At 50.4% G+C, this 24,435-nt stretch overlaps 1 protein-coding gene across 1 annotated transcript; it reads left to right on the forward strand.

Moving 5' to 3' along the window:
- Positions 1-1,503: 1,503 nt before the first annotated feature.
- RUFY4 (RUN and FYVE domain containing 4) lies at positions 1,504-20,142 on the forward strand. The gene is made up of 11 exons (XM_068969498.1): positions 1,504-1,549; positions 1,654-1,760; positions 3,353-3,478; positions 3,827-3,933; positions 4,214-4,357; positions 4,788-4,857; positions 6,033-6,680; positions 7,378-7,484; positions 14,104-14,250; positions 19,365-19,475; positions 20,040-20,142. Exons 1-11 carry the CDS (start codon positions 1,504-1,506, stop codon positions 20,140-20,142), a joined length of 1,716 nt encoding a protein of 571 aa, XP_068825599.1.
- The last annotated feature ends 4,293 nt before the right edge of the window (positions 20,143-24,435 follow it).

Here is a 24,435-nt window from a genome sequence, read left to right on the forward strand (position 1 = left end):
CTGGTGCCCTGCCTCTACCACTTCTCCCCTGTGTACAGTCTTCCGTTCCTCCTGCTCTGACCAAGATTTCCCCTTCCTCCAGGGTGCTGGACTGGGCATGAGTCACTTCCCAGGCAGCAAACTCTGGGAGAGGCTGTACAGAGCGCTCAGTCACAGATAACAGGCTGAGGCTGCAGTGCCCCAGCTTTCCATGCCCCAAAGAGCCAGGCCTTTCCGGGTGAGTAGCAAGGAGACCCTTGGGTCTCTGGGGGTGGTCGGATAAAGGGAGTGATGCCAGGAGCAAGGGCAGAGGAATCCTGGATAGAAATGAGGAAGAGGAGGCGGTCCAGCTAGGTGTTGGTGGATTCCAGAGATCATCTGGGCTAAAAGGAGCTGCAGAGACCCTCCATCCAACCCCTTGGTCTACAGGTGGGGACATCCAGGCCCATGAAAGGTGAAGGATGTGCCCCAGGTCACACAGTGAGCTCGCAACAGTGCCAGGTTGGAGGAGCAGGACTCTTGATTCTCAGCACCGTGCTCCCTGAAAACCATCCCCTGAGCCTCCCTCACCTTCCCTTTGCTTCGTTTTCCCTTCCCCTTCTCTGCGTCCCAGCGCTCCTTCACTCCCACTCACCCCCAAATTCCAGCCACCACAGCGTGGGAGGCCGGACACCTGGCTTTCCCACCCTGTGCCTGCCTTTACTTCAGGCTCAAAGAATAAGCCCACGGGCCCTAGGGGCCACGTCTTTCCTCTCTGAGCCCCAGGATCCACTGTGTGTGGGGGAAACAGGCTGAGATTCCCTGGGGAGAGAGCAGCAGGATTAAAACCCTGCTCCTCACCCCCACACCCCAGCATTCTAGCCCAACCCCCCACTCTGTGGCCTTGCCTTGCTTCTGACTCCTGCCTCCTTTTCCTCAAAGAACATACATTTTCCACTCAGCTGGGGCCCAGGAAAGGATGAATGTGTGTCCCAAGGATGATGACTGTTCTGGCAAGGCCCCCTGTGGGGAATAGGGCCTCACCCCCTCAGCCCAGCGTCCACATGGCTTGCACACATGAGCCCTTAGGACTGCTCACAGTCAGTCAGGGTTGAGGGCATGGGCTCTGCAGGCACAGGGACCTGAGTTCAAATTCTAGCTTCATCCCGTAGAGTTTGGTGACTTTGGATAGAACACCCTCTCTGAGCCCCCCTCTCCTCGTATAAAATGGAGTTAATAACCTCCCAGGGTTACTGTGGGGACTGAATGAGACAAGGGTATCAGGCAAGGGCACAGTACTTGCCTCCCAGGAACAGCTCCCTGGGAGGGTGGGGGAACCCCACCATCCTCCTCCTGCCTTGCCCCAAAAGAAGGAGCTGGGGTTTTCTCCTACCAGTGGACTCGCCATGTGACCCCAGAGACATCACATTGTTCTTTAGGCTCTGATTCTTCCTTTGTATGACGTGAGCGCTGGGCAGCTGTAACCCGAGGCTCTTTCCCAGGCCGGTATTCTAGACCATAAGGAATCACGTCCCTCAGATACTCATGGCCGAAGAAGGGGCTGTCCTCAAGATGACCAGGGACCTGAAGGGTGAGTGTGTCCAGAGAGAGCCCTGGGACGGGACTTGGGGAGAGATGAGGGGTCTTGGAGCCCCATTCCTCTCTGAAGTCTGACGTCCGCCGTCCTCCCCACAGCTGCTGTCTCTGCCATCCTTCAAGGCTACGGGGCTGGGCGGCAGCCGGTGACAGACGCCAGTGCTGAGCTGCACAGACTCTGTGGCTGCCTGGAGCTTCTGCTGCAGGTAGGTCCTCCCCTCGCCGTCTCTCCCATCTCTCCGGGTCCCAATAACCAGTAACCGAATGGGCTTTCCCAGGTGTTGAAGGAAGAGCCCCTGCCACTCTTTGTTACCACACACTACCCCGTCTCTGTGACTGTGCATGCACACTCAGTTGTGTCTGACTCTTTGCGATCCTAAGGACTATAGCCCACCAGGCTCCTCTGTCGATGGGATTCTCCAGGCAAAAATACTGGAGTGGGTTGCCATTTCCTACTCCAGGGGATCTTCCCGATCCAGGGATTGAACCCATGTCTCTTCCATTGCAGGCAGATTCTTTACTATTGAGCCACTGGGGCCTCCTCTTGTCAACTGGCAAATCCTTCTGGACATCTCACCTCACTCTTGGAGGGAAGTGAACCAGAGCAAGGCTAGGGTAGGGTTGGGCGGGGCTGGAGGCAGCCTCCTGCTCTAAAGACAAAGGTTTCAGAGGCACGCATGTCCCTGGGCTGGCCCTCCTAGCTGCTGGTTATAGCCTCAATCATCAGTAGCACTAGCTTTTATTGAGCACCTACTATGTGGCCAGCTAAACTTTTTATATGCCCACCTTATTTAATTTGGGCTTCCCTGGATGGCTCAGATGGTAAAGAATCTGGCTACAGTTCAGGAAACCCAGGTTTGATCCCTGGATCAGAAAGACTCCCTAGAGAAGGGAATAGCAGTCCAGTATTCTTGTCTGGAGAATTCCATGGACAGAGGAGCCTGGCGGGTTACAGTCCATAGGGTTGCAAAGAGTCAGACACAACTGAGCAACTTTCACTTTCTTTCTTGTTTAATCTTTCTTTCCTGTGGTGCTTGATGACCAGCCCATGCCCAACCCCCAACACACATCCCCTTCCTACTTCTCTATGTGCGTGTAGATGTGTGTGGTGTGAGTGTGCATGTGTGTGTGAGGTTTGTTTGTGTGTGGTGTATGTTGTGTGCTGCAGGCCAGTCACACTGGCCTCCTCCTAAAGTACAGCAGGAAAGCACCTGCCTCAGGGCCTTTGCACCTGCCATTCCCTCTGCCTAGACTGCTCCTCACCCAGAAATTTGGATGGCACATTTCCGTTCAGATCTGGACTTGAATAAAAACTCCTCAGTGAGGCTTTCTTGAGCCACCCTAATCTACATATTTAACACACACCACGCATACACATCACACACCCACACACCCCACACACATCTCACACATGCGTGCACACGCCGCACACTTTCCATTCCCTTTCTCCACCTTATTTTTTCTCCTTATCAGTCAGTGCCATCTAATGTACTATCTGTTTTGCTTATTCACTTTGTTCATTGCTGTATCCCCAAGGCTTAAAATGGGGCCCAGAACATAGTAAGTACTAAATGAGTATTTCTGCGATGAATGAATGAATGAGAACACCAAAGGCTCTGAAAGATCGAGCAGCTTGCTCCTGATCACACAACCAGCTAGGGCAGACCAGGACCCTAAGCTGGCTGTGTCTGCATGAGCCCCTTCTCTGCCCCCACATGACCACTCAGCACGCTGGATGGCAGAGTGGGTTCTGGCAGGAAGCATTTCCACACTTTCCTTTCCCTCTTCTTGCTCCCAGTTTGACCAGAAAGAGCAGAAGAGCTTCCTGAGGCCTCGGAAAGACTATTGGGACTTCCTCTGTGCAGCCCTGTGGCAGCTGCGGGGGGACACAGAGCCAGTCCGCTTCGTCCACTCACTGGACAAGGTATCCGGGGCCGGGGGAGTGGGGAGGCTAGCCTTGGCATGGTAAGGTCCTGCCCCTAGGCCCTTGACAAAGATGGCTTGGGGGCTGGAGAGGACACAGGCCTGCCCGAGGTCCCCCTTCTCACCCATCCCTGCTCCACTGACCATAGGAGCCCTCCCCTGGTCCCCGCGTGTCTTTAGCCCTGCCCTCAGCACCCCTCCGGCACTCCCTTTCCTCCCACAGCCTTGAGTCCCAGGACACCCTTTCTCATCAACCATTCAGTCATTCCATCTTCTCTCCCTCTGTCCCAGTTGAGTTCCCTCTGTCCTAACACCTCCATCTGCCCACTTGTCCCCTATGCATTCTCAGTTGAAGACTCCGCTGGGGAAAGGCAGGGCCTTCATCCGCTTCTGCCTTGCCCACGGACAACTGGCCGAGTCCCTGCAGCTCTGCCTCCTGAACCCAGAGCTTACCAGGTGGGTAAGAGCCTCTTTACCCCAAAAAGGATGATTTGATTTCAAGGACAAATAAAGGAAGGGTGGTAAAGGGAAAGTCAAGGAAGAAAGGGCAGAGGGGGAGGTTAGAGCCCCAGTCCTGGTAGCATCGTGATGCTTGGGCCTCCTGGTCCCCAAGGGCCATAACCCTGTTCTGCAGAACCATCCCAATATGGTGTGCAGTGGAAGTGGATTCTCTGAGGTCGGGGGTGGCAATAGCACCAGAACCAAAGGCCAAGGGTATGGATCATTGTTAACGCAGGGAGTGGTATGGCCCCCGGAGCCCTCTGGTGTGCCCTGAACTCCGGGAAGACATCCTCGACTCCCTCTATGCTCTCAACGGGATGACCTTCGACTTGGACCTGCAGCGGCCAGACTTGGATGGGGCCTGGCCCATGTTCTCAGAGTGAGTGGGGGCAGCATGGAGGGGAGCTTCTTTTCAATGCCTGCTCCCAGTACCACCACCCGCCCAAACTAACCCGAAGCCCCCAGTCCCTAGCCCCATCTTTTCCTCCTCCTCTATTGCTCCCTGAACTCCCTGTTCTCCACCTCCCTAGACTTCTGTCTTCCAAGTGTCATCTTAGGATGTCCCACGATGCTGCATTAAAGAGTTGCTGGATTGTTGGGGTAGATGTTGGGATGGGATGGAAGGATGGATGGAAGATGGGATGCATGGGTAGATGGACAGAAGGAATGCATGCATCAGGGTGGAAAGGCAGAAACGCGGGAAGGTGAGGGGATGAATGGGTGGCTGGAAAGATGGGGTGTCTTGCGTCTGAGGACCGAGACCACTGCTGGAGAGAGACCTAACATCCCCCTGCTTCTTTCGCTTTCAGGTCCCACTGCTCCAATTCCAGCCGGACCCAGGGAAGAAGACCCAGAAAGACCAAAGGTTCCCCAAAGGAGGTGCCTCTTCCCAACCTTCACTCTAGTTGCCTCTTCTCTATCTCTGTTGGGACCCCCAGGTTGAAAAGTAACTGAGGCCTGACCCAGCTAGACAAAGACAGAGAGGCCAACATGTGGACCTCGAGAGCCCCAGTAGCATAGGCTTATATTCCTCAGGTGGTGAGGGTATCTACCAGGGAGAGAAAGGAGCCCCTGGCAGCACCTGCAGGTGCCGTTGGGGGCCCTGGGAAGGAGGGAAGGCTGGGGAGGGTGGCTGGAAGTTTATAGAAAACAGCCCAGGGAAACCACCTCTGCTGGACAGTTTGCAAACATGTCAGTTCAATCCAGAGAGTGGCTAAAGAGCCAGATTGCCCGCTTCATATCCCAGCTCCATCCCTTACTAACTATAGTCCTTGGCACAAAACTTGTTCTGCCTCACGGGGTGGAGGCGGGGGTTGTGACGGTGCATCAGCCCAGGTGCAGCGCAGGGCAAGGCTCCTGCTACATGCCCACTAATTAGGCAGTAGTTTGTGGTTCTCATCCTGCCATGGGCTCGCTTTGCACCACCACCCCGCCAGCTTCCAGGACTGGGGTGCAGATACTATATCTCAGTCTCAGACCTTAAGGAGTTCCAGAGCTTCAGGGAGATAGACCCGAAAGGAACACGTGGCAACACTAGTTAAATGTAGTGACCAGACACACCTAGGAACGTGGGAGTGCCGAGAAGGCTTCTTGACAGAGGTGACTCTTAGGGGCTGTTGGTCTATTTAAGCTTTCACCACAACCCTGTAAGGAGATATTATTCCCATTTTACAGGTCAGAAAAAGGAAACACAGGGAAGTCAAGTTTGGGGGGAGGGGGGAGATCAGAGGAGAGTGGTGGGAAGGACTTAGGGGAAATCAGATAGAGGCAGAAGATGAAGGTAAAGGAGGGAGGGCTGGAGGTGAGGCAGGAAAGGGCATTGAGAAGCACTATTGCTCTCTGATGAGATGAAAGCCCGGGCCTCGGGTCACCTGAGGTTGTCAACACTCAGATTCCTGGGCCCTACCCCAGACCTCCCAAATCAGGCTTCTAGTGGGAGGACGCAGGAATTCATATATTTAGCAAACACACTAGATTAGGGCTGTGGCTTCTCCCATGCACCAGGATGGTGAGCTGGTGCTGAGAGTGATGATGGGTTTGGGGCTTCTCTGCAGATATCAGCCACACATGGGAACTCCACAGAAGTCCACCTGGAGGAGCCACACACAAGCCAAGCCAGCTGTCTGCAAGATGCATCCAGGAAAGATGGGTTGGCTGGACTTCCCAGGTCCCAGCAACACAGGCATCATCCCCACTTTTTGGAAAAGAAGAAGGAAGATCCCAGGAGCCTTGGGTCCCCCCCAAGCGTGTGGGAACTAGAGGGGGAGGGGTTTCAGCAAGACCAGGAGAAAGGAGCTCCAAGGACAGAGATCTGCCTGGAGGACTCAACACTCACCATCCAGGGACAGGGAGAGGGGGCCAGAGAGACCCTGAAGGAGGTGGTATGGTCAGAGGCTGAGGGCAAGGGAGCTTTTCTGGGTGTGGAGGGCCAGAGGACAACAGAGGGGACTCATGAAGGGGAAGCAGAGAGGAGTCATATCCATAGACTGCTGGCCTCCAGCCCCAAAGGGACAATAGGGGATGTAGTGTCATGGGGCAAGCAGGATGGGAAGGTGCCTAGTATCCCAGGGGAGCTCTGGGTCCTTCAGGGCCTGGGAACCAAGGAAGACTCCACCTCAGAGAAGCCTCAAGAGCAGACAGGAGTGAACAGTATGACCAGGAGGGAGGAACAAGCAGAGATGGCCTTGCAGGATGTCATCAAGGTGAGAACAGTTGAGCTCTGTCTCGGCTCCCTGCTCTAACCTGGCCCATAGGCAGGTGTCTTCAAGGGTGGCCCTGGGCCCTTCCAGCCCATAGACTAATTTGCATTGGCCCACACAGAACCATTATGATTTGAGGATACCATTTGAAGTTCTTTGGTTCATCACATGAAGAACATGCATTCTTCAGTTTATCACAATCCCCACCTCTCCCTATTACCTCACACCAGGCCCACATTGTTCGTCCATGCTACCTGCCCAGCCCCTGTAGGCATCTGAGTTTGCAATCCCTTCCCAAAAGTTCTTCAGGGCAGTTGCTTGTCCTCAAGTTCCATAACCCTCTTTATTGGCAGATTTCTTCCCAATATCTAAGTTCTGCTGTTGCAGGCCCCGCCCACCTCGTTGCTCCTGTGGCTGCTTCTCCTCGAGGTCACCCAAATTGTTTTCAAACCTTCCGCTAGCATCCTCCCTAGGCAGAGGCTTCCAGGTGCTTGCCGTCAGTGACTTGGACTTTTTAGTGAAGGAGGAAATCATGGCTCCAGGCTCACCCAGGGGTGCAGCCAGGCATCACAGCTCCACCCAAGGGCTGTTTCACATGACCTGGGGTCTCATGAGGGTGTTTGCCAGGTCAAGTCCCCGGCTGGGGTCTCTGCCCTCCTCCTTCACCTTCCATTTCCTTTCACCCTGTCCCCGCCCTCAGAGCCTCAGACATGGGCTGCAGAAAACCCAGGAGCAAGCCCAGCACCAGGAGCAGCTGCTGAAGGAGCAGGAAGGGGAGCTGAAGGCACTGCAGGAGCAGCTCAGCAGGTAACCTAGGCAACCAGCATCATAGCCAGGTGTGGGAGCCGGGAGGCCAGGGGGCAGGAGGCTAGCATTCATGGTCACGCCAGGAAGCATCTTCTGAGCACCTCCCGTGTACCAGGCCTTGTGAGGGCACAACTTCGGGGTGCCGAGGTATACAGAGCACTATTCCTGCTACCCCTTGCCAGCCCCCTCCCTCGCTGGCCTCCCTAAGTAGCCCCAGGAGAGCTCTATGCGTCCCTCCCTTCCCGCACTCACCTTTGCCACTTGCTGCTGCCTCTTCTGCGTTCCCCTCCCTCTTTTCCATGCATGAAGCACCCCCCTCCACCACATTCCTGCCCCACTCTCTCTCTGTCTCCCTCTTTCCCTCTGTTTGCCTCTCCTTTTCCTGTTTCCTGTTGCACAATCTCTCTTTCACCCTCTTGATCATCGTAATCATAACTATCATCACGGAGCACGTACATCCCTGGCGTTCTTCCAGGTGCTTGCTCCTAACAACCTTAGGAGATCAGTCCTTCAAGAATCCCCATTTTATAGATGAGGAGGCTAAGGCTCCAAGATGCTGCACAACTCACCCAACATCAGCTAGTTAGTAGAGGAGCTGAGATCCAGACCCTGCAGCTGACTCCAGAACCAGTGGGCTACAGGCCAGTCCTCAGCCAGTACCCCCGTGGCTGTGTATCAGTGCCCCCTTCTCTCTCTCTCTCAGCAACCAGCACATTCATCTTCCCATCATCACTCCACCTCAGGGGTCCACAGTGCACGTTTGTCTCTGCTTTCCCCCTCAGCCTTTCATTTTCTTAGGTTCTTGGTCACAGTTTATTCTTAAATTATGACACCACGCGAAGTTCATCCTTGGTCTGACTCAGTCTCACTGTGTGTCTCTCCCTTGGTGTCTGTGTGCCTCAGCCTGCCCGCCGGCCTTGCCTCTCCCACGTGGCTGACACCTGCCCTAACCCAGGGGAGCCTGTTGTAGCTGTGATTCAGAGTGAATCACAGAGCCATCCACTGACTGCTTAACAGGCACAGAGAGGCCTGGGACCCAGGAGCCAAGGCCAAAAGGCCCCCTGGGACTCCTACCACGAGATGCTCAGCTGAGTTCTGTGTTCTCTTTCAGCAAAGTATCCCATGATTCAGACCCTAAGTGAGTGCAGGGGCCTTGCCCACCCAAAACCATCTCTGGGGACCAAGACAGGCTGCAGGGAGAAGCTGGGAGGTTCTGGGAAGACCACCCAGCCCCAGTTGCTCCCTGAGCAACAGCCCCCTGTGCTGCCCCCATTATCCCATCCATCACCCAGTCATTCCACAAACATTCCACATGCCCACTCTGTGCCAGGCCTGTTCTATGTGCTATAGTAGTTATGATGATGATGGTCAAGAGGGTGAAAGAGAGATTGTGCAACAGGGAACCGGAAAATGAGAGGCAAACAGGAAAAGAGAGAGACAGACAGAGAAAGAGAAGATACTTTCAAGGATAAAACGCAAAATGCCGGCCCTTTTGGCACTTACACGCCAGTGGGAGAGGCAGTTAATAAATACAAGCAAATAACATACACAGGATGTCAGATTGTGATGAGTTCTAAGAAGAAAAAAATTAAAGCAGGAGAGAGGAATGGGAAGTAACAGGGGTGATACTTTAAAATGAGGTAGCCTCACCAGGGGAGGCCTCCCTGGAAAGGTGAGGTTTGAGTTAAGACCTGAAGGAAGTGAGGAGTCATTTGTATATGTGATAGAAGAGTGTTCCAGGCAGAGGGAACGGCAGGAGCAAAGGCCCTGTGGTGGGAATGGGCATGGCATCAGGAGTGCCCCTATAGCCCCAGTGGCGGGAAAGAGAGAGAGGATGTAGGAAAAGGTCAGGTGGGTAATGGGAAACCCTGGTGGGTCGTCAGAGGACCTTGGCTTTGGCATGACTTTGAACCACTGAGTCTCCTGAGCAGAGGAGGGACATGATGTAACTCTGCTTATTAAAAATATATTTATCTGCATTTAAAAAGCAATTCAGGGGTTTTTAGTGTATTCACAAAGTTGTGCATCCACAATCAATTTTAGAATATTTTCATCACCCCAAAGAGAAACCTGGTACTCATTAGCAGACACTGCCCAACCCCCCTCCTCTGCCTCCTAGCCCTGGGCAACCACTAACCTGCCCTCTGTCTGCATGGGTGTGCCTGTTCCAGGCTGGCCTGTGTTTCCAAGGATTCATGCCCCTAGCCCCATGGAGCTAGTCTACAGGGGATCCAAGCTGGAAGGAGGGAGACCGATAAGGAAGGGGAGCTGGGATGTACCAGCGGTGATGGGGGTAGAGGGAGCCGCTGGATCCTGAAGTCAGGCTCAAGGGACTGGATGTGGGGTGGAAGAGAAAGGCGGAAGTCGAGAATGACTCCAGGCCTTCGGCCTGACTAACCGGAAAGCGAGCATCACTGTGTGGAGGAGCAGGCTGGCGGAGACAGCTCAGGCGTTGGGTTTGGAGCCTGCCAAGGTCGAGACCCTTGTAAGGCACCAAGTGGAGCTTTGGATGGGTGGTTGAGCAGAGTGGAGGAGAGAGGGTGGGCTGGAGGACCCACTGGAGAACCACTGGTATGAGGATGGCAAGTACCAGAAGCTTCAGAGGCCGGGACAAGAGCCTCCTGGGAGCCAGGAACTCAGACCCCACACCCTGGGGAAAGGAGCCATGGGCTTCGAGCTGGTGACAGTATGTCACCAACTGTGAGAAGGGCCACGGAGCCCAGGCAGAGAGTGAACAATGTTCACTCTGCCGCTGTTGTGGCCACGGGCGGGGAGGGCACAGCAGGGAACAGGACAGGCACATCTACTCTCAGAGGCCTGCAGAGACAGACGACAGATCGACAAATAGAAATACAGTTTCAGATAGTCATGGGCCCTGCAGGGGCCAGAGAGAGAGAGGAGAATCATCTAGAATTAGAGTCAGGGAAGCGCTCTCTGAAGAGGTGACATTTGAGCAGAATTCCAACCACAGGCAAAGCTGGGCCAGGCAGGCATCTCGAGAGGAGTCCTTCAAGCAGGAGGACTGCTGCTGCTGCTAAGTCGCTTCAGTCGTGTCCGACTCTGAGCGACCCCATAAACAGCAGCCCACCAGGCTCTCCGGTCCCTGGGATTCTCCAGGCAAGAACACTGGAGTGGGTTGTCATTGCCTTCTCCAATCAGGAGGACAGGCAGGTGCAAAGGCCCAGGAGATGTGAGCTTGGGGATAAGGAGGCATGTGGCTAGAGCAGAGGTCTCCACGTGCTCTAGAAGCAGTCATGAACAGAAAGGTCTCATGGTCTGACTTGGGTTTCTGAAGGATAGCTCTGGCTCTGGTGGGGAGAACGGACTCAGGATGGGCAGGGTGCAGAGCCCCAGGCTATACGCACAGGGGAGACACAGCAGTCCCCAGAGCAGACCAACCCAGGGATATAAAAATATACCTGGGCTTTCCATACCCCGCTTCCTGGCTTTCTGACTGTGTGGCCCTGGGTCCCTCTTCAGCCTTAGGTCCCTGATTTGCAAAAGGAGATGGTTGACTCTCTTCCAGCTCAGATGCTCTGTGAGATCTTCTTTCTAAGTAGATCTGCCCCCTGGGTTAACCTCAAAGCAGAAGGGATTAGGACAGGGACGAGTGGAAGGTCTTCAGATGGGGAACTAGGTAAATATCCCTTCTTCCCCCCAACTTGGGTGGCAGCACTGAGCTCCCCAGAGGCTGCCGCAGGACGGTAAGGATCCATCCCACTCTCCTACCTGAGGTCCACTCAGCCCTGGTGCCACCAACCACTGGTGACCAGGGCCCTGCGTGCATGCATGTGTGGGGAGGCAAGAGACTAGAGCTGGGCAGGCCTGCTCTCAGATTTCTGCTCCCTCCACTTATCAAGTTGAGTGACCCTGGGTGAGTGTTACTCCCTCTCTAAAGGTCTGTTTTCTTTCCTGTAAAGTGATGATCATATGACTTGTCCAATAAATTTGTGAAAGTTCAATAAAGCAAGGCTATAAAGCACTAAGCTCAGTGCCAGGTACATGGTAGAGTCTCAATAGACTTTAATTCCTTCCATGTTAAGAGAGGACACTTCCTGCCCTAGGACTGTCGGTGGTGGTGGTGGTTTAGTCTGTAAGTCGTGTTCGACTCTTGTGGCTCCATGGACTGTAGCCCGCCAGGCTTCTCTGTCTGTAGGATTCTCCAGGCAAGAATACTGGAGTGGGTTGCCATTTCCTTCTCCAGGGGATCTTCTTGACCCAGGAACTGAACCCGATTCTCCTGCGTTGCAGGCAGATTCTTTACAGACTGAGCCGTGGAGGGAAGCCCTTAAATACTTAAAATGCTTCAGTGGTTTCCATGGAACTGAGATCAAAGTCCACTCCTCCTGGAGCACTGAGGATGCTGCCAGCCTTTGCCTCCTGCCTCCCCACCCCACCCCACCCCCTGTATAGGGTTGGCCAAAAAGCTCATACAGGTTTTCCCATTACAGCTTATAAAAAAACCAAAGAAACTTTTTGGCCAGCCCAATTGTTTTGTTTGTCCTTCTTTCATTTCCTCAAACAAGCCAAGTTCTTCCCAACTTGCAGAACTTGCCATGCCCCTTTCTCTGGCTCTGCAAGGCTGCTTCCTTGTCTTTCAGATCTGCTTAAAGGTCACCCTGTCTAAGAAGACCTCCTGAGTGCTCCCTCAGCTCTGCAGCTCTGCCACTCCTGTGTCATCGTCACACACTTGATTATCTTATTGGTGCATCACTCATTTTGACCACTGCCCCAAACATGCTATAAGCTCCACCAAGAACCTTAGGCATTGCTGTATTCCTGGCACCTAACACAGTCATTGGCACACAGTAGGTGCTTAATTTCTTGCCTGGAGAATCCCATGGTCGGAGGAGCCTGGCAGGTTGCAGTCTATAGGGTCACAAAGAGTCGGACACAACTGAAGTGACTTAATAACAGGTGCTTAATAAATGTTCCCTCTAACCCCAAAGACACTGACTAACCGCAGTGTCACATTAGGGCCTGTGCTGCCCACACTAGAGGCCCTGGGATCACTGGGCACGTAATTTAGCTTAGGAAAATGTGATCCTAATACTAAGAAATGAAGAGGCTGAGGACTCAAATGTTTGTTAAGTCACTCTTCCCTACGGCTGCAGGGACTGGCCTTTCTGGATTTTGGTGGCTAGCTGTTGTCTGGTGTCAGGCCCACCCAGTTTCCCTCCCTGCAGCATGCTGTGGCAGAAATTCTTAAATTAATAACTCAATTCATTGTCAAGCCTCTTCCCCTAGGGGCATGGGTACACACACACACACACACACACACACACACACACACCTGTCTGAACAATGGAGTAAAAGGTGGGGGCCTGGAGCTAGGACCTTTTTATTTCCAGTCCATTAGATTTCTTAGAAACTTCCAGGAAGCCACTAAGACAAAAGGAAAAGGCAAGAATAGAACTGAGGAGTTTCTAAGCCCAAACTGAAACAGAAATTTAAGAAAGCCATATGTTTAATATGACTTTTTTTTTTAACTGAAAAGACAATGTAATGCAATTTTTCAAAATATTTTAAAGGCAAAAAGTCACTTCAAATCCTACATCACTTACTGCTCTCCCCAAACACCGCAGTTGTTTTCAGCTCATGCTGCCCATCCAGCCTGGGCTCCCAGGTACCTGCTACCCCCCAGAGACCAGCCAGGATTGTGAGCATGCCTTTCCAGAAAATGATATTTTAAAATGAAAATGTTAAAGAGAGAGAGAAAGGAGGAAAACAGTTGAAAATATTGGCTCATTCTCTCTAAAGGAACACGCAAGGCTAGACCCTGTATTCACGGCTCTGATCGGTTGATGAGTCAGTCTGCAGGTGTCCGGTCGCACAGTGCTTTGATTGGTGTGATGTGTGTGTTGGGTGGTGAGTGTATGTGGTGTCGTAGGAGTTATTGGTGTGTGATGTGTTGTGAGTATGTGTGAAGTATGTGCATGGTGTGTGTTGTGTACATGTTATGTGCATGTGTGTGATGTACGCTGTGATGTGCAAGTTTAAGTGTGTGATGTGTTGTGTGTATGTCTAGTGGGGTGTGGTATAGGTACATGTGATGTGTGTGGTATATGTGTAGTGTGTGTGTGCTGTGTTGTGATTGTATGGTGTGTGGGGTGTTATGTGGTGTGTGTGTATAGTGTGTAGCGTGTGTGTGGTGTGTGTGTATAGTGTGTAGCATGTGTGTGGTGTGTGTGTATAGTGTGTAGCGTGTGTGTGGTGTGTGTGTATAGTGTGTAGCGTGTGTGTGGTGTGTGTGTATAGTGTGTAGCGTGTGTGTGGTGTGTGTGTATAGTGTGTAGCGTGTGTGTGGTGTGTGTGTATAGTGTGTAGCGTGTGTGTGGTGTGTGTGTATAGTGTGTAGCGTGTGTGTGGTGTGTGTGTATAGTGTGTAGCGTGTGTGTGCTATGTTGTGAGTGTGTTCAGTGTATATGTGTGTGCCTGTATGTGTTGTGGTTGCATGTTATATGTGGTGTGTGTGTGCAGTGTTGTGAATGTGTGGTGTGTGTGTGCACTTCAGCTGTGGGGCACCGCCAGCTTCACGGGTGGGGCTCCGGTCACTCAGCCCAGCTCAGACACAGATGCTGCGCCATCCCCTCAGAACTCAGCCCTCCTCTGTGCCCAGGTGTCAGGAGGAGAGGGCCCGGCTGCAGGCGGAGCTGGAGAAGAAGCAACGGGAGGCTGAAAGGAAGGACGCCGTGTATGAGGAGGAGCTTGGCGGACAGCGGGACCTGGTGCGAGCCATGAAGAATCGGGTGCTGGAGCTGATTCAGTAAGGGCGGGACCCCGGGGTGGGGTGCAGGAGAGGGCATGGTATCAGGCATGCCCTCTGGATCTTTGTGTATACCAACTCATTTCCTTCTTTCAGCCACCTCTGCTGTTATCCCCATGTCACAGATGAGAAAACTGAGGGTCAGAGAGGCTGACTTGGCCACCAAGGACACACAGCATACCAATTTCATAGAGTCCTCTTGCCTCTAAGGCAAGCCCTCCTGTAACCCCCACAAACACACACAACAACCAAAGTTAGGAGAAGGGAAAGAAGCCCAGAGGTTAACTGGGAGTAATCTCATGTCCTATACCTGCCTGCATGCTGGACTTCCTCAGACCACTGGGCCTGTGGCCTGTCCTGGGTCAGCTGCCCTGGGTTCCAGAGGCTGAGCTCACCAGGATTCATCCCAAACCACTAAACTCGCTGAAGGATAGGAGGAAATGGGTAAAACCTGCTTTCTACCCTTTGGTCCAGTGAGGAGATAATTTCCAGATACACAGTGTTCTCTCACCTCGTTCAGAAAATATGAGACTGTTGGACTCAGGTTCCCTTAGAACTGGAAGGCTTCTGAGGGACCATCTAGAAATAAGTCCTCTTGCATAAAATCCAAGTGATTAAAGGTGAGACAAGGGAGAGATCAGCCAGGAAAGAAAGAAGAATTTAAGGAATAATCTCCCCTGAGGAGCTGTCAATTGGGAAGAAGCTAATAAAAAATTAGCTATATTTCTCACAAAAGAATTTAAGGTAGCTAACAATAAGACAGATAGACAGAGGGAGGGAGATACATATGATTGTTAAAGAAAATAGAAGATTTCCTGAAAGATGAAAAAGATACTCCTGAAGTATCAGGTTTAAAACTTAACTCTGGACATCTTGGTAGCAGGATGAAAAAGAGAAATGCAGAAAGTTTCACCATCCATTCAAAGGAGCAATACCAGTTCACCAAGAGAGACAAATGTTTTTCCTAGTGCTAAAGAAATTAATCACAAGGTCCCAAACCATATAGTACAGTGTCTCCCCCAGAAGCATTAGGGAAGACATGGCCCTAAGCCAAAACAAAAGGAGGATGGAGCAAGAAGGTTGACTTCTGTGTCAAGATGGTAGACTGACCACACATTAGTTAGTTAGTTAGTTAGTTAGTTCAGTCACCCAGTCGTGTCCGACTCTTTGAGACCCCATGGACTACAGCATGCCAGGCCCCCCTGTCCATCACCAACTCCCAGAGTTTACTCAAACTCCTGTCCATTGAGTCAGTGATGCCATCCAACCGTCTCATCCTCTGTCATCCCCTTCTTCTCCTGCCTTCAATCTTTTCCCAGCATCAGAATCTTTTCAAATGAGTCAGCTCTTCACAGCAGGTGACCACACATTATCCAGCCTCTATCCTGAGATCTTACTAGAATGATTGTAAAGGAATAAAACAGAGAGAACGTTGGAGGAGCCAACCACAAGTGAGAGATAATAACTAATTTCCAGAAGCCAGAAAATAGATGGAGAAGTGGATACTGAATTTAGCCCAAGTTAGTACTCCAGGGCCCAGAGACACCAAGAACACAGATGGCAGAAGGGAGGTGAGGGGCAGAAACTGGGAAATTTTACTGATAAAGTCATTAGAAAGAGCAGTGCACAGCCTGCTCTGTACAGCTGTGCAGTGTACAATGTACAGTACTTTCTACCTGCCTCCCCAACTACAGAACATCTAAGAGTGAGGGGTCTATCATCAGGCAAATAATTAAAAGTTGATGTGGCAGGTAGCTCCCTGCCCAATATGCCCTAAAGTGAGGCTACTAGTCAGCCATCCCCATCTACGCCTTGGAGCCCTAACAGCTTTTATCACCTCTTTCTTAAACATGGGATGACAACTGAGGATCCCCAGACATTTGAGGAGAGCTTAGAAAATAAAGGGGAGTGACAAAGATAAACAAACAAAAAAGATCTATCGTCCATGATGCTATGAAAAGCAACCATCAAAAGATGAGAAACATTCTCAGAAATTAAAAATATGATTACTGGAATGTTTGAATTCACTCGGATTGGAAAAGAAAGACGAGGCAGTCTCTCAGAAAGTGTAATGAAAGCACAGAAAAATGAAGGCATGAGAGAAATAGAAACACAGAGAATCAATCCAGGTGTTCTAATAACTTCTCCAACTGACAGGAGTTCCAAAAAAGGAGAGAATAAAAAGGAGGTGATTATCCAATAAAAATATGAGATGCTTTCCCAGTTCTGATGGGAGTTGTTCTTCAGATTTAAAGATTTCACTGAGCAACCAGCATAATAAAGGAAAGGGGCAGAGTAAATGACATCTAGATACATCATTGTGAAATTTCATTAAAACAAAGATAAGGAGAATATCCTAAAAGACAGGTCCACTTATAAAAGAAATAGAACCCAACAAATTTTAAGGGTTCAGTGACGTCGGGTTCAATGGTTAAGACTCAATGGTGTAATGCTTTCAAGTTCTAAGAAAAACTGGCTTTTGCCCTCGAATTCTACATCCAGCCAAACTATGAAGCAATGTCTATCATTTTTCAGATAGACAGGTTACATAAAATTCACCTCCCACACAGACTTTCTTCGGAAGTTAATTAAGGATGTGCTCCAGAGAAACAAGGAAGTAAGCCAAGAAAGGAGAAGATGTGGAACTCAGGAATAGTAGCTCTAGCCCATGAGGAAAGGAAAGGGAATTCCCAAGATGACAAGTGGGCAGCAAGCCCAGGAAGTAGTCAGTTCAGACTACAGCAGAAGTATGGAGGGCCCAGGAGGGAGGTCTCAGGAGAGAAAAAGCTTCAGTAGAGTATCTGAGATGATGAAGAAGGGGGTGGGTGCAGATTAGGCCATGTTAAATGCAAGTCATGCAAGGAGCAAAGAAAAGTAATTAGAAAGTTCCAGAAAAACAAAAAATTTCCAAGAAAGGAAATATCACAGAACACAGCTCCAGGTGATGCAATATGTTTATGTATTGTCTAATAATGTAAATACTGCTCATTGATTATTTTCAATGTTAGAATCAATCTAAAGGTAAAGCACAGAAAACAATTATAATTATAGAACAAACCTAAACGTTACTCAGAGAAGGCAATGGCAACCCACTCCAGTACTCTTGCCTGGAAAATCCCATGGATGGAGGAGCCTGATAGGCTGCAGTCCATGGGGTCGATAGGAGTCGGACACAACTGAGCGACTTCACTTTCACTTTTCACTTTCATACATTGGAGAAGGAAATGCCAACCCACTCCAGGGTTCTTGCCTGGAGAATCCCAGGGACAGGGGAGCCTGGTGGGCTGCCATCTATGGGGTCGCACAGAGTCGGACACGACTGATGCAACTTAGCAGCAGCAGCAGCAAATGTTACTACCTAAACAGTGTCAAGTATATAATAGGATCCAACAGGAATACCTGTGAAGATGGAAACGTTCTGCATTTGCCCAGTCCAATATGGTAGCTACTAGTCCCATGTAGCAACTGAGTACCTCAAATGGTGACTGGTGCAACTGAGAAAATGAAGTTTTAACTTTATTTAACTTGAAGTTAAATAAACACCTGATATCACTTATATGTGGAATCTAAAAAATACAACACACTAGTGAATAAAAAAAGAAGCAGGCTGACAGCTATAGAGAACAAACTAGTGGTTATCAGTGAAGAAAGGAAAGGAGGGAGGGGCAATATAAGGGATTTTTTTAAAGGAAGTTATTATGGGGTTATCGTATATGTGAGATTTTTGAAAATTGTAAAGTACTGTAGAATTTAAAGTATCTTCCATGCAATGAAAATAATAATAACATAAAAAGTTAAACATATACCTAAGTGTCCGCATATGGCTGATGGCTACCATGTTGGAAGTTGCAGGGGTCGATGACAAATTAGGAGGTGGAGGAGGAGGAGCGCTGAAGAGAAAGGACGCTCGCACCATCTTATTACAGAATGGCAGTCGTGTGAGGCTGTCTATAGTTAATAGGATGAGTGAGAAATGAATGGGTGGGTATGTTCTATAAAACTCCAGTAGTAACCAATAAAGGAACAAAAAATGGAGATAAAATTGCATTGAGAGGAAGGAGGAGTTAGCAAGGATGGTAATAAATAAGCTGCATCCTGTGATATCAAGGAGCTCTGTGAAAGATACTCTCTCTTGATAAATCAAGGTGGAAGAATATGAGCGTATTACTTAAACATGGAAGTAATATCCAGGAAAAAAACCTAAAGGATGTAAGAAGTGGTTTGCCGCCAAGACTGGGAAGGAAGCATATCGATTTCCTTGTGATATAATTCCTTCTGGACTGTTCAGTGTTTAAATCATGCCTGCGTGTGTCATTTCGGTAAAAATGTTAAGCAACCCACATTCCTACACATTCTTCAAAACAAAAAAAAACAGTGAGGATAGTTTTTGGGGAGCATGAACATACATAACTACAAGGCAGTTTGTACTGAGTGCCAAATAAAAATAATAGGCATTATATGCTTTAGGAAGCTGGGGCAAGAGCCCCCTGGGGGCCTCCAGGATCAGGGAGCATTTCTTAGAGGAGCTGGGATATGAACAGATTCTTAAATAATGGGTCAAGATTAAGTTGGGTGAAGGGAGCCTGGGTGTCACCGTCCATCTTCCCAGAAAAACTGGAGACTCACCGATCTCTAATGTGTGTGTGTGTCTCTCTGCCTCTTCATCTGTCTGTGTCTTTCTCCCTCACTGCATCTCTTTCTTGGCCTCTCCATCCTGCTTCCTGTCTGTGACTCGGTCCCTGTCTGTCTCTGCATTTTTCCCGTGTCTTTCTCTCTCCCTCCACATTGATCTCCCTGTCTCCTTCTCTGTGTGTCTGTCTCCCGCTCCAACTCCCTGACTTCCTCTCTCTCTCTGAATGCCTGTACCTCTTTCCCTCCTTGTCTGCCTCTCCGTTTCTGGCTCTCTGTCTTTCTGCTCCGCTGTTTCTCACCTCTTTTTGTCTCTCTCTATGTATATCTCTGTGACTCCTCTATTTTTCCCTGTCTCTCCCTCTTCTTTGTCCCTGTGTGTCTGTTTCTGACTCTCCATCTGTGCATCTCCATCTTTCTCTCTTCCTCTATCGTCTTCTCCCTCTCTCTGTCTGTGTGCGTCCCCACCTCCACTTGCCCATCAGAGAGAAGGACATCCTGTGGCAGAAAGTCCAGCATCTCTCGTCTGTGGCCCCTGGACGCTGTGTCGTCTGCAGCAAGATCTTTGGCCGGTTGTCTCGGCGGTACCCATGCAGGTAACAGCTGGGGTACAGCATCCTTCCTTTGGGACAGCCCAGTTTCCACCAGCCCACAGCCCCGTGCCCACTCCAGAGAAGGGAGGGACACAGGAACTAGGCATCTGTGAAAGGCCACTTGAAGCTGGCCACTCACTTTACCCAATACTTGGCAGAGACATGAGCAAGAACTGTAGAAAGGGGGCAGACAAGGAATGGCCTCTGCAAGAAGGGACTGGGTGACCCTTCCAGGAGCTGACTGATTAATCGACCTGCTAATCTCATCTGGGAAGAGAGTTCCTGTCCAAAGGAAGCTGCCCTCCTCACCTTGCCCTGGGAACATGGTGAGAGGGCAGACAGCAAGAGAAAGGACTGTGGGCCATCAGGAGAACCTGCCACTTGGAGGACCCTGGAAGGGTGGGGCATCAGGACACCTTTTAGGAAACAGCAGTCCTCCTGAGATAGACCCAGGGCCGTTCAGCCAGAAGATGAGAAATGCAGAGACAGACACAAAGATGCTCGAACTTCACAACCCATCCCCCGTATGCACCCACGTGCACCCACTCTCCTGCCTCTGCTCCCCAGGCTCTGCGGAGGCCTGGTTTGCCATGCCTGCTCTGTGGATTACAAGAAGAGAGAGCGCCACTGCCCACCCTGCTCCCAGAGGAGAGACGCCCATGTTCTCTGACCAAGACCCGTCCAGGACTGGCTGCTCCATCCCACCCGACCCCTCCCCTTGGCCCTTGGCGGCCCTCTGGTCTGACCAGTCCTGCCGTCTAAGGCAGACAGCACTTGAGTGGACAGACCGTGGTGTGGAAGGTGGAAAGAGCCGGGGTGGCAGTCAGGAAAGAGATTCTAACCCTGCATCTCCCACTGATGAGCTGGGTGACTTTGACAGAGCTGTCAGGCTTTTCTCATAACATGAGAGAGTGGGTGCCATCTTGGTCTAAAGTCCCTCCAACTCAGAATGTCTTGTCCAAGAATAAGACCTGGTGGCCCAGGTGTTTCCCCTCCACACTCATTCCTCAGTCAGCCCACCCTTCACAACACAGGGGAGCTTCCTGTCTGGAGTCTGCTTGGGGGTCTATGTTGTATTTATTTTTAACAGCTTTCTTCAGGTACTATTAACATATAATACACTTTATATAAAATCTGATGAGTTTTGACTTTAATATACACCCTGAAGCTATCACTGTATTCAAAATAACAGACACATCATCCATCAGCCTCAGTTTCCTTGTGCCCTTTGTCATCTCTACCCCCAACCTCTCTCCATCCCCAGGCAACTACTTACTTGCTTTCTGTCACTAGAGACCAGTTTGCATTTTCTAGAATTTTGTACAAAAAAAATCATACAGTATACACTCTTTATTATCTGCCTTCTTTCACTCGGCATAATTCAGGTCAGTTCAGTTCAGTTCAGTCGCTCAGTCATGTCCGACTCTTTGCGACCCCATCCCTGCAGTACGCCAGGCCTCCCTGTCCATCACCAACTCCCAGAGTCCACTCAAACCCATGTCCATCGAGTCAGTGATGCCATCCAACCATCTCATCCTCTGTCATCCCCTTCTCCTCCTACCCTCAATCTTTCCCAGCATCAGGGTCTTTTCAAATGAGTCAGCTCTTCGCGTCAGGTGGCCAAAGTATTGGAGTTTCAGCTTCAACATCAACCCTTCCAATGAACACCTAGGACGGATTTCCTTTAGGATGGACTGGTCGGATCTCCCTGCAGTCCAAGTAACTCTCAAGAGTCTTCTCCAACACTACAGTTCAAAAGCATAATTATTTGTCATAAAATACTGCTGAGTAGTATTCCATTGCATGGATATACTGAATTAGTTTACACATTTATCTGTTGCTGATACTTGGGTTGTTTCCAATTCGAGGTTATTACAAGTAAGTTTCTTCTCATCACCTATGTACATATATTTGTGTAGAGATATGCCTTTATTCCTCTTATGTAAATACCTAGGTATGAAATGACAAGGTGTGGTAGGTATATGTTTAAGTTTTAAGAAATGGCAGTTTTATTTCCCAAAGAGATTATATTAATATGCCGTACCTTCTCACTGACAGGGTGCAGGAGTACCAGTTACTCCCCAGGGCATCTGGTTTGGTGGGTTTGAGGGGAGGCTTAAAGCTCTCTGCCCTTTCCTTCCAACCACTGTGATGACTTGGTGGGCCCAAGTTCTGAGCACTTCAGAAGACGGGGCTGAGTCTAGGTGACCCTCTCTACAATGCTTAGGCAGCTAGACTTCAATACTAAAGACAGTTGATGAGGACTCTTGCAGCTCCATGGTATGAGATCACATCCCCTGACTGCTCAAGAAGTCTTATCCAAATTATGGTTACTCAGTAGGAGTTCCCTGGTGGCTCAAATAGCAAAGAACCCAACAGTAAAGAACCAACTTCGACCCCTGGGTCAGGAAGATCCCCTGGAGAAAGGAATGGCAACACCCTCCAGCCTTCTTGCCTAGAGAACCCAATGGACAGAGGAGCCTGGTGGGCTACAGTCCACGAGGTGGCAAAGAGTCTGACATGACTGAGCGACTAAGCACACACACAGTGGTCATCCAGTTATGGTACTTCTGAGAATGCTGTTTCAGAAGAGGTGTGGACCCCATTCTGTGGCTAGGTGATTAGCTGCCCTACTTGGGCTATAGGGCAGACTGAACAGTCTCAAAGAGGCATGCTACCCCTGGCCCCTCTGCCTCAAGCAGACTGCCAAAGCCTCTGCAGCGGTTGGGCAACCCTGTGGCTCTGACCAGCGCCTGCGGACCGCCTCTTGGGGTCAGGGCCGCCCAGATTGCATCCCATTACCATCTCAGGGAGGAAGGATTTTGCAACAGCAGTTCCTGCCCTGGAGAGCTGGTGAGAACTTCTCCTTAACAAAGGCAGCAGCAAGGTTGGCACAGGGTGGGGGTGAGAGGGCGGGGGAGGGGGGCAGAGTACAGGGAATGGAAGGAGTGAGGGGCAGAGCTGGGGCTATGGAAGCAAACAGGGCAATAGAATCATCCCTGCCCTAAAGGACAGCGGTCCCCTCCTGGAGGCTAGACTTACTCAGACACTTTTATTAGGGCTGGTTCTTATTACAGCAGAAGACATCATATTCTAGTAGGACCTCCAGCAGGGAGCTCAGTCCTACCTGATGAACTGATCATGGGGAGGGAACCCAGCAGAAGCCTGTGTTCTAAGAGGAAGCAATATGCTCTGGGAAGAGAACTCAGGAGGAAATCCGGGGCCAGGTAAGGGGGAGCTTGACTGTCTCCCCTTATTTGGGAGAGGTGGAAGGGCAATGTTGAAGACCAGCCTCTAGCTCAACACTGCCCCCCAAAGAGTCCCACCAAGTCCAACAGAGAGCACAGAAGCTCCACAAAGATGTTGGGAAGCTTGTTAGACCCTGAGGACTCTCCAGCCGAGGGTTCCACGAGGGTCACCATAGTCCATCCCAGAGCATGGCGCTGTGATGGCACCGTGATGGCACCAGTCCACCAGAAAAGAGCCCAGGGCGCAGGTCTAGCCCAGCAGCACCAGAGGCGCACCTCGGGGTGCCTCCAACAGATTCCCCCATATTTCTGGGGAGCGGTCTACTGGGAATAAGCCCTGCCTGAACACGCAGGTCTGAGCCAGTGTAATCTGGGTTTTATCACTGTTGACGTGACTTCGTTTGTGCTCACAGGCTGGTGGGGTAGGGGGGTGCCTGGGAAATTTGGGTGACATAATTATTTCTTTAAATCAGATATCACTCAAATGCACCAACATACATCAGTTCTCTCACCCTGTCAGTTTATTCGGTGCTCAGCAAAACGATATCAAACCCCTAGAATGTGCCAAACTCTGTGTGGGATAGCTTTGGGGAGACAAAATTTCATATATATATATATATAATCCCTTCTTTCAAGAACCTCACAGCGTGGAGGATGAAGCTATCAAACTGATGATTATAAATCCCTGAAATTGATGCCATCGTAGAGGTAAGCCCAGGGATGCAGAGAAGCACAGAGAGGGGTGGCGGTGCGTGGAGGTGACAACAGGGCTGAACTGGAGAGGAGAGAGAGCTGGCCGGCCCAAGAAGGTGGGGAAGAGGGAAAAGGAACTGTGTGCTAAAGCCCAAGAGGAACCAGAGCAGCTGTAGTGGGGGAACTGCGAGTTGTTCCCTGGGGCCAGAGTCAAGTATTCCAGAGGGCATGGCTAGAAGAAAGGCAGGAGAAGCATCAGAGGCAGGGGTACCAAGTGCCCAGATCAGGAATTTGGCCCTGACTGAGGGCAACAGGGGTCCTTGAAGGGCTGTAAGAGGGAAAGAAGGCAATTAAACTCACGTTTGAGGCAAATGGTTCTGATAGAGAGTGGAGGATGGATTGAGAGGAGAAAGACTTAAGGCAGAGAACATTTAGGAAAATAGTGATCTTATCATGGTGGTAGCAGCGGCAGCAGGAACCAACAATGCCAAGGACCATTCGAACTCTTTTGTATATATAGACTCATTTAATCCACATGACAACCCTATGTAGTGAGTGCTCTAATTATCCCCATTTTACAGATGATGAAACTGAGACCAGTGAGACACAATAACTTGCCCAAGGTCTACAGCCACTGACATTGCTGGGATCCTAACTCAGACAGATTTGCTCTGAAATTCAGAGGCATCCCACAATGAATCCAGTAGCTTAGGTGAGAGGATAAAGCGGGGCCTAGCTCGTCAATGAAGATATTGAGGAGGAGATAATACAGAAAGATGTTAGAGAGATGGCCTTGGTAGAGAGGAGGAGCAAGGTGAGCCTGAGGGGCATGCCCGTTCCCCCATTAAGGAGCAGGGGCACCCATGTCAGGGAATTCATGAGACCAGTTGCTTTTTTTCCCTTTAGCTACAGACTTTATTGTTTGAATATTTGCAACTATTATTCTATACACAAATGTTAATTTCTTACAAAGCCCTGTATTCCATATTGCTAGGTCACTTGACTCTCCATTTTGTGCCTTA

The sequence above is a fragment of the Capricornis sumatraensis genome, chromosome 3, assembly GCF_032405125.1.
Source record: "Capricornis sumatraensis isolate serow.1 chromosome 3, serow.2, whole genome shotgun sequence".
NCBI classification, from domain to species: domain Eukaryota; kingdom Metazoa; phylum Chordata; class Mammalia; order Artiodactyla; family Bovidae; genus Capricornis; species Capricornis sumatraensis.

Excerpts from the sequence above, each read along its gene's own strand:
- RUFY4 (XM_068969498.1), top strand. The coding sequence starts at position 1,504 with ATGGCCGAAGAAGGGGCTGTCCTCAAGATGACCAGGGACCTGAAGG. Across the intron at positions 1,550-1,653 it reads GATGACCAGGGACCTGAAGG|CTGCTGTCTCTGCCATCCTT; the intron begins GTGAGTGTGTCC and ends TCCTCCCCACAG. Across the intron at positions 14,251-19,364 it reads CGGGTGCTGGAGCTGATTCA|AGAGAAGGACATCCTGTGGC; the intron begins GTAAGGGCGGGA and ends CTTGCCCATCAG.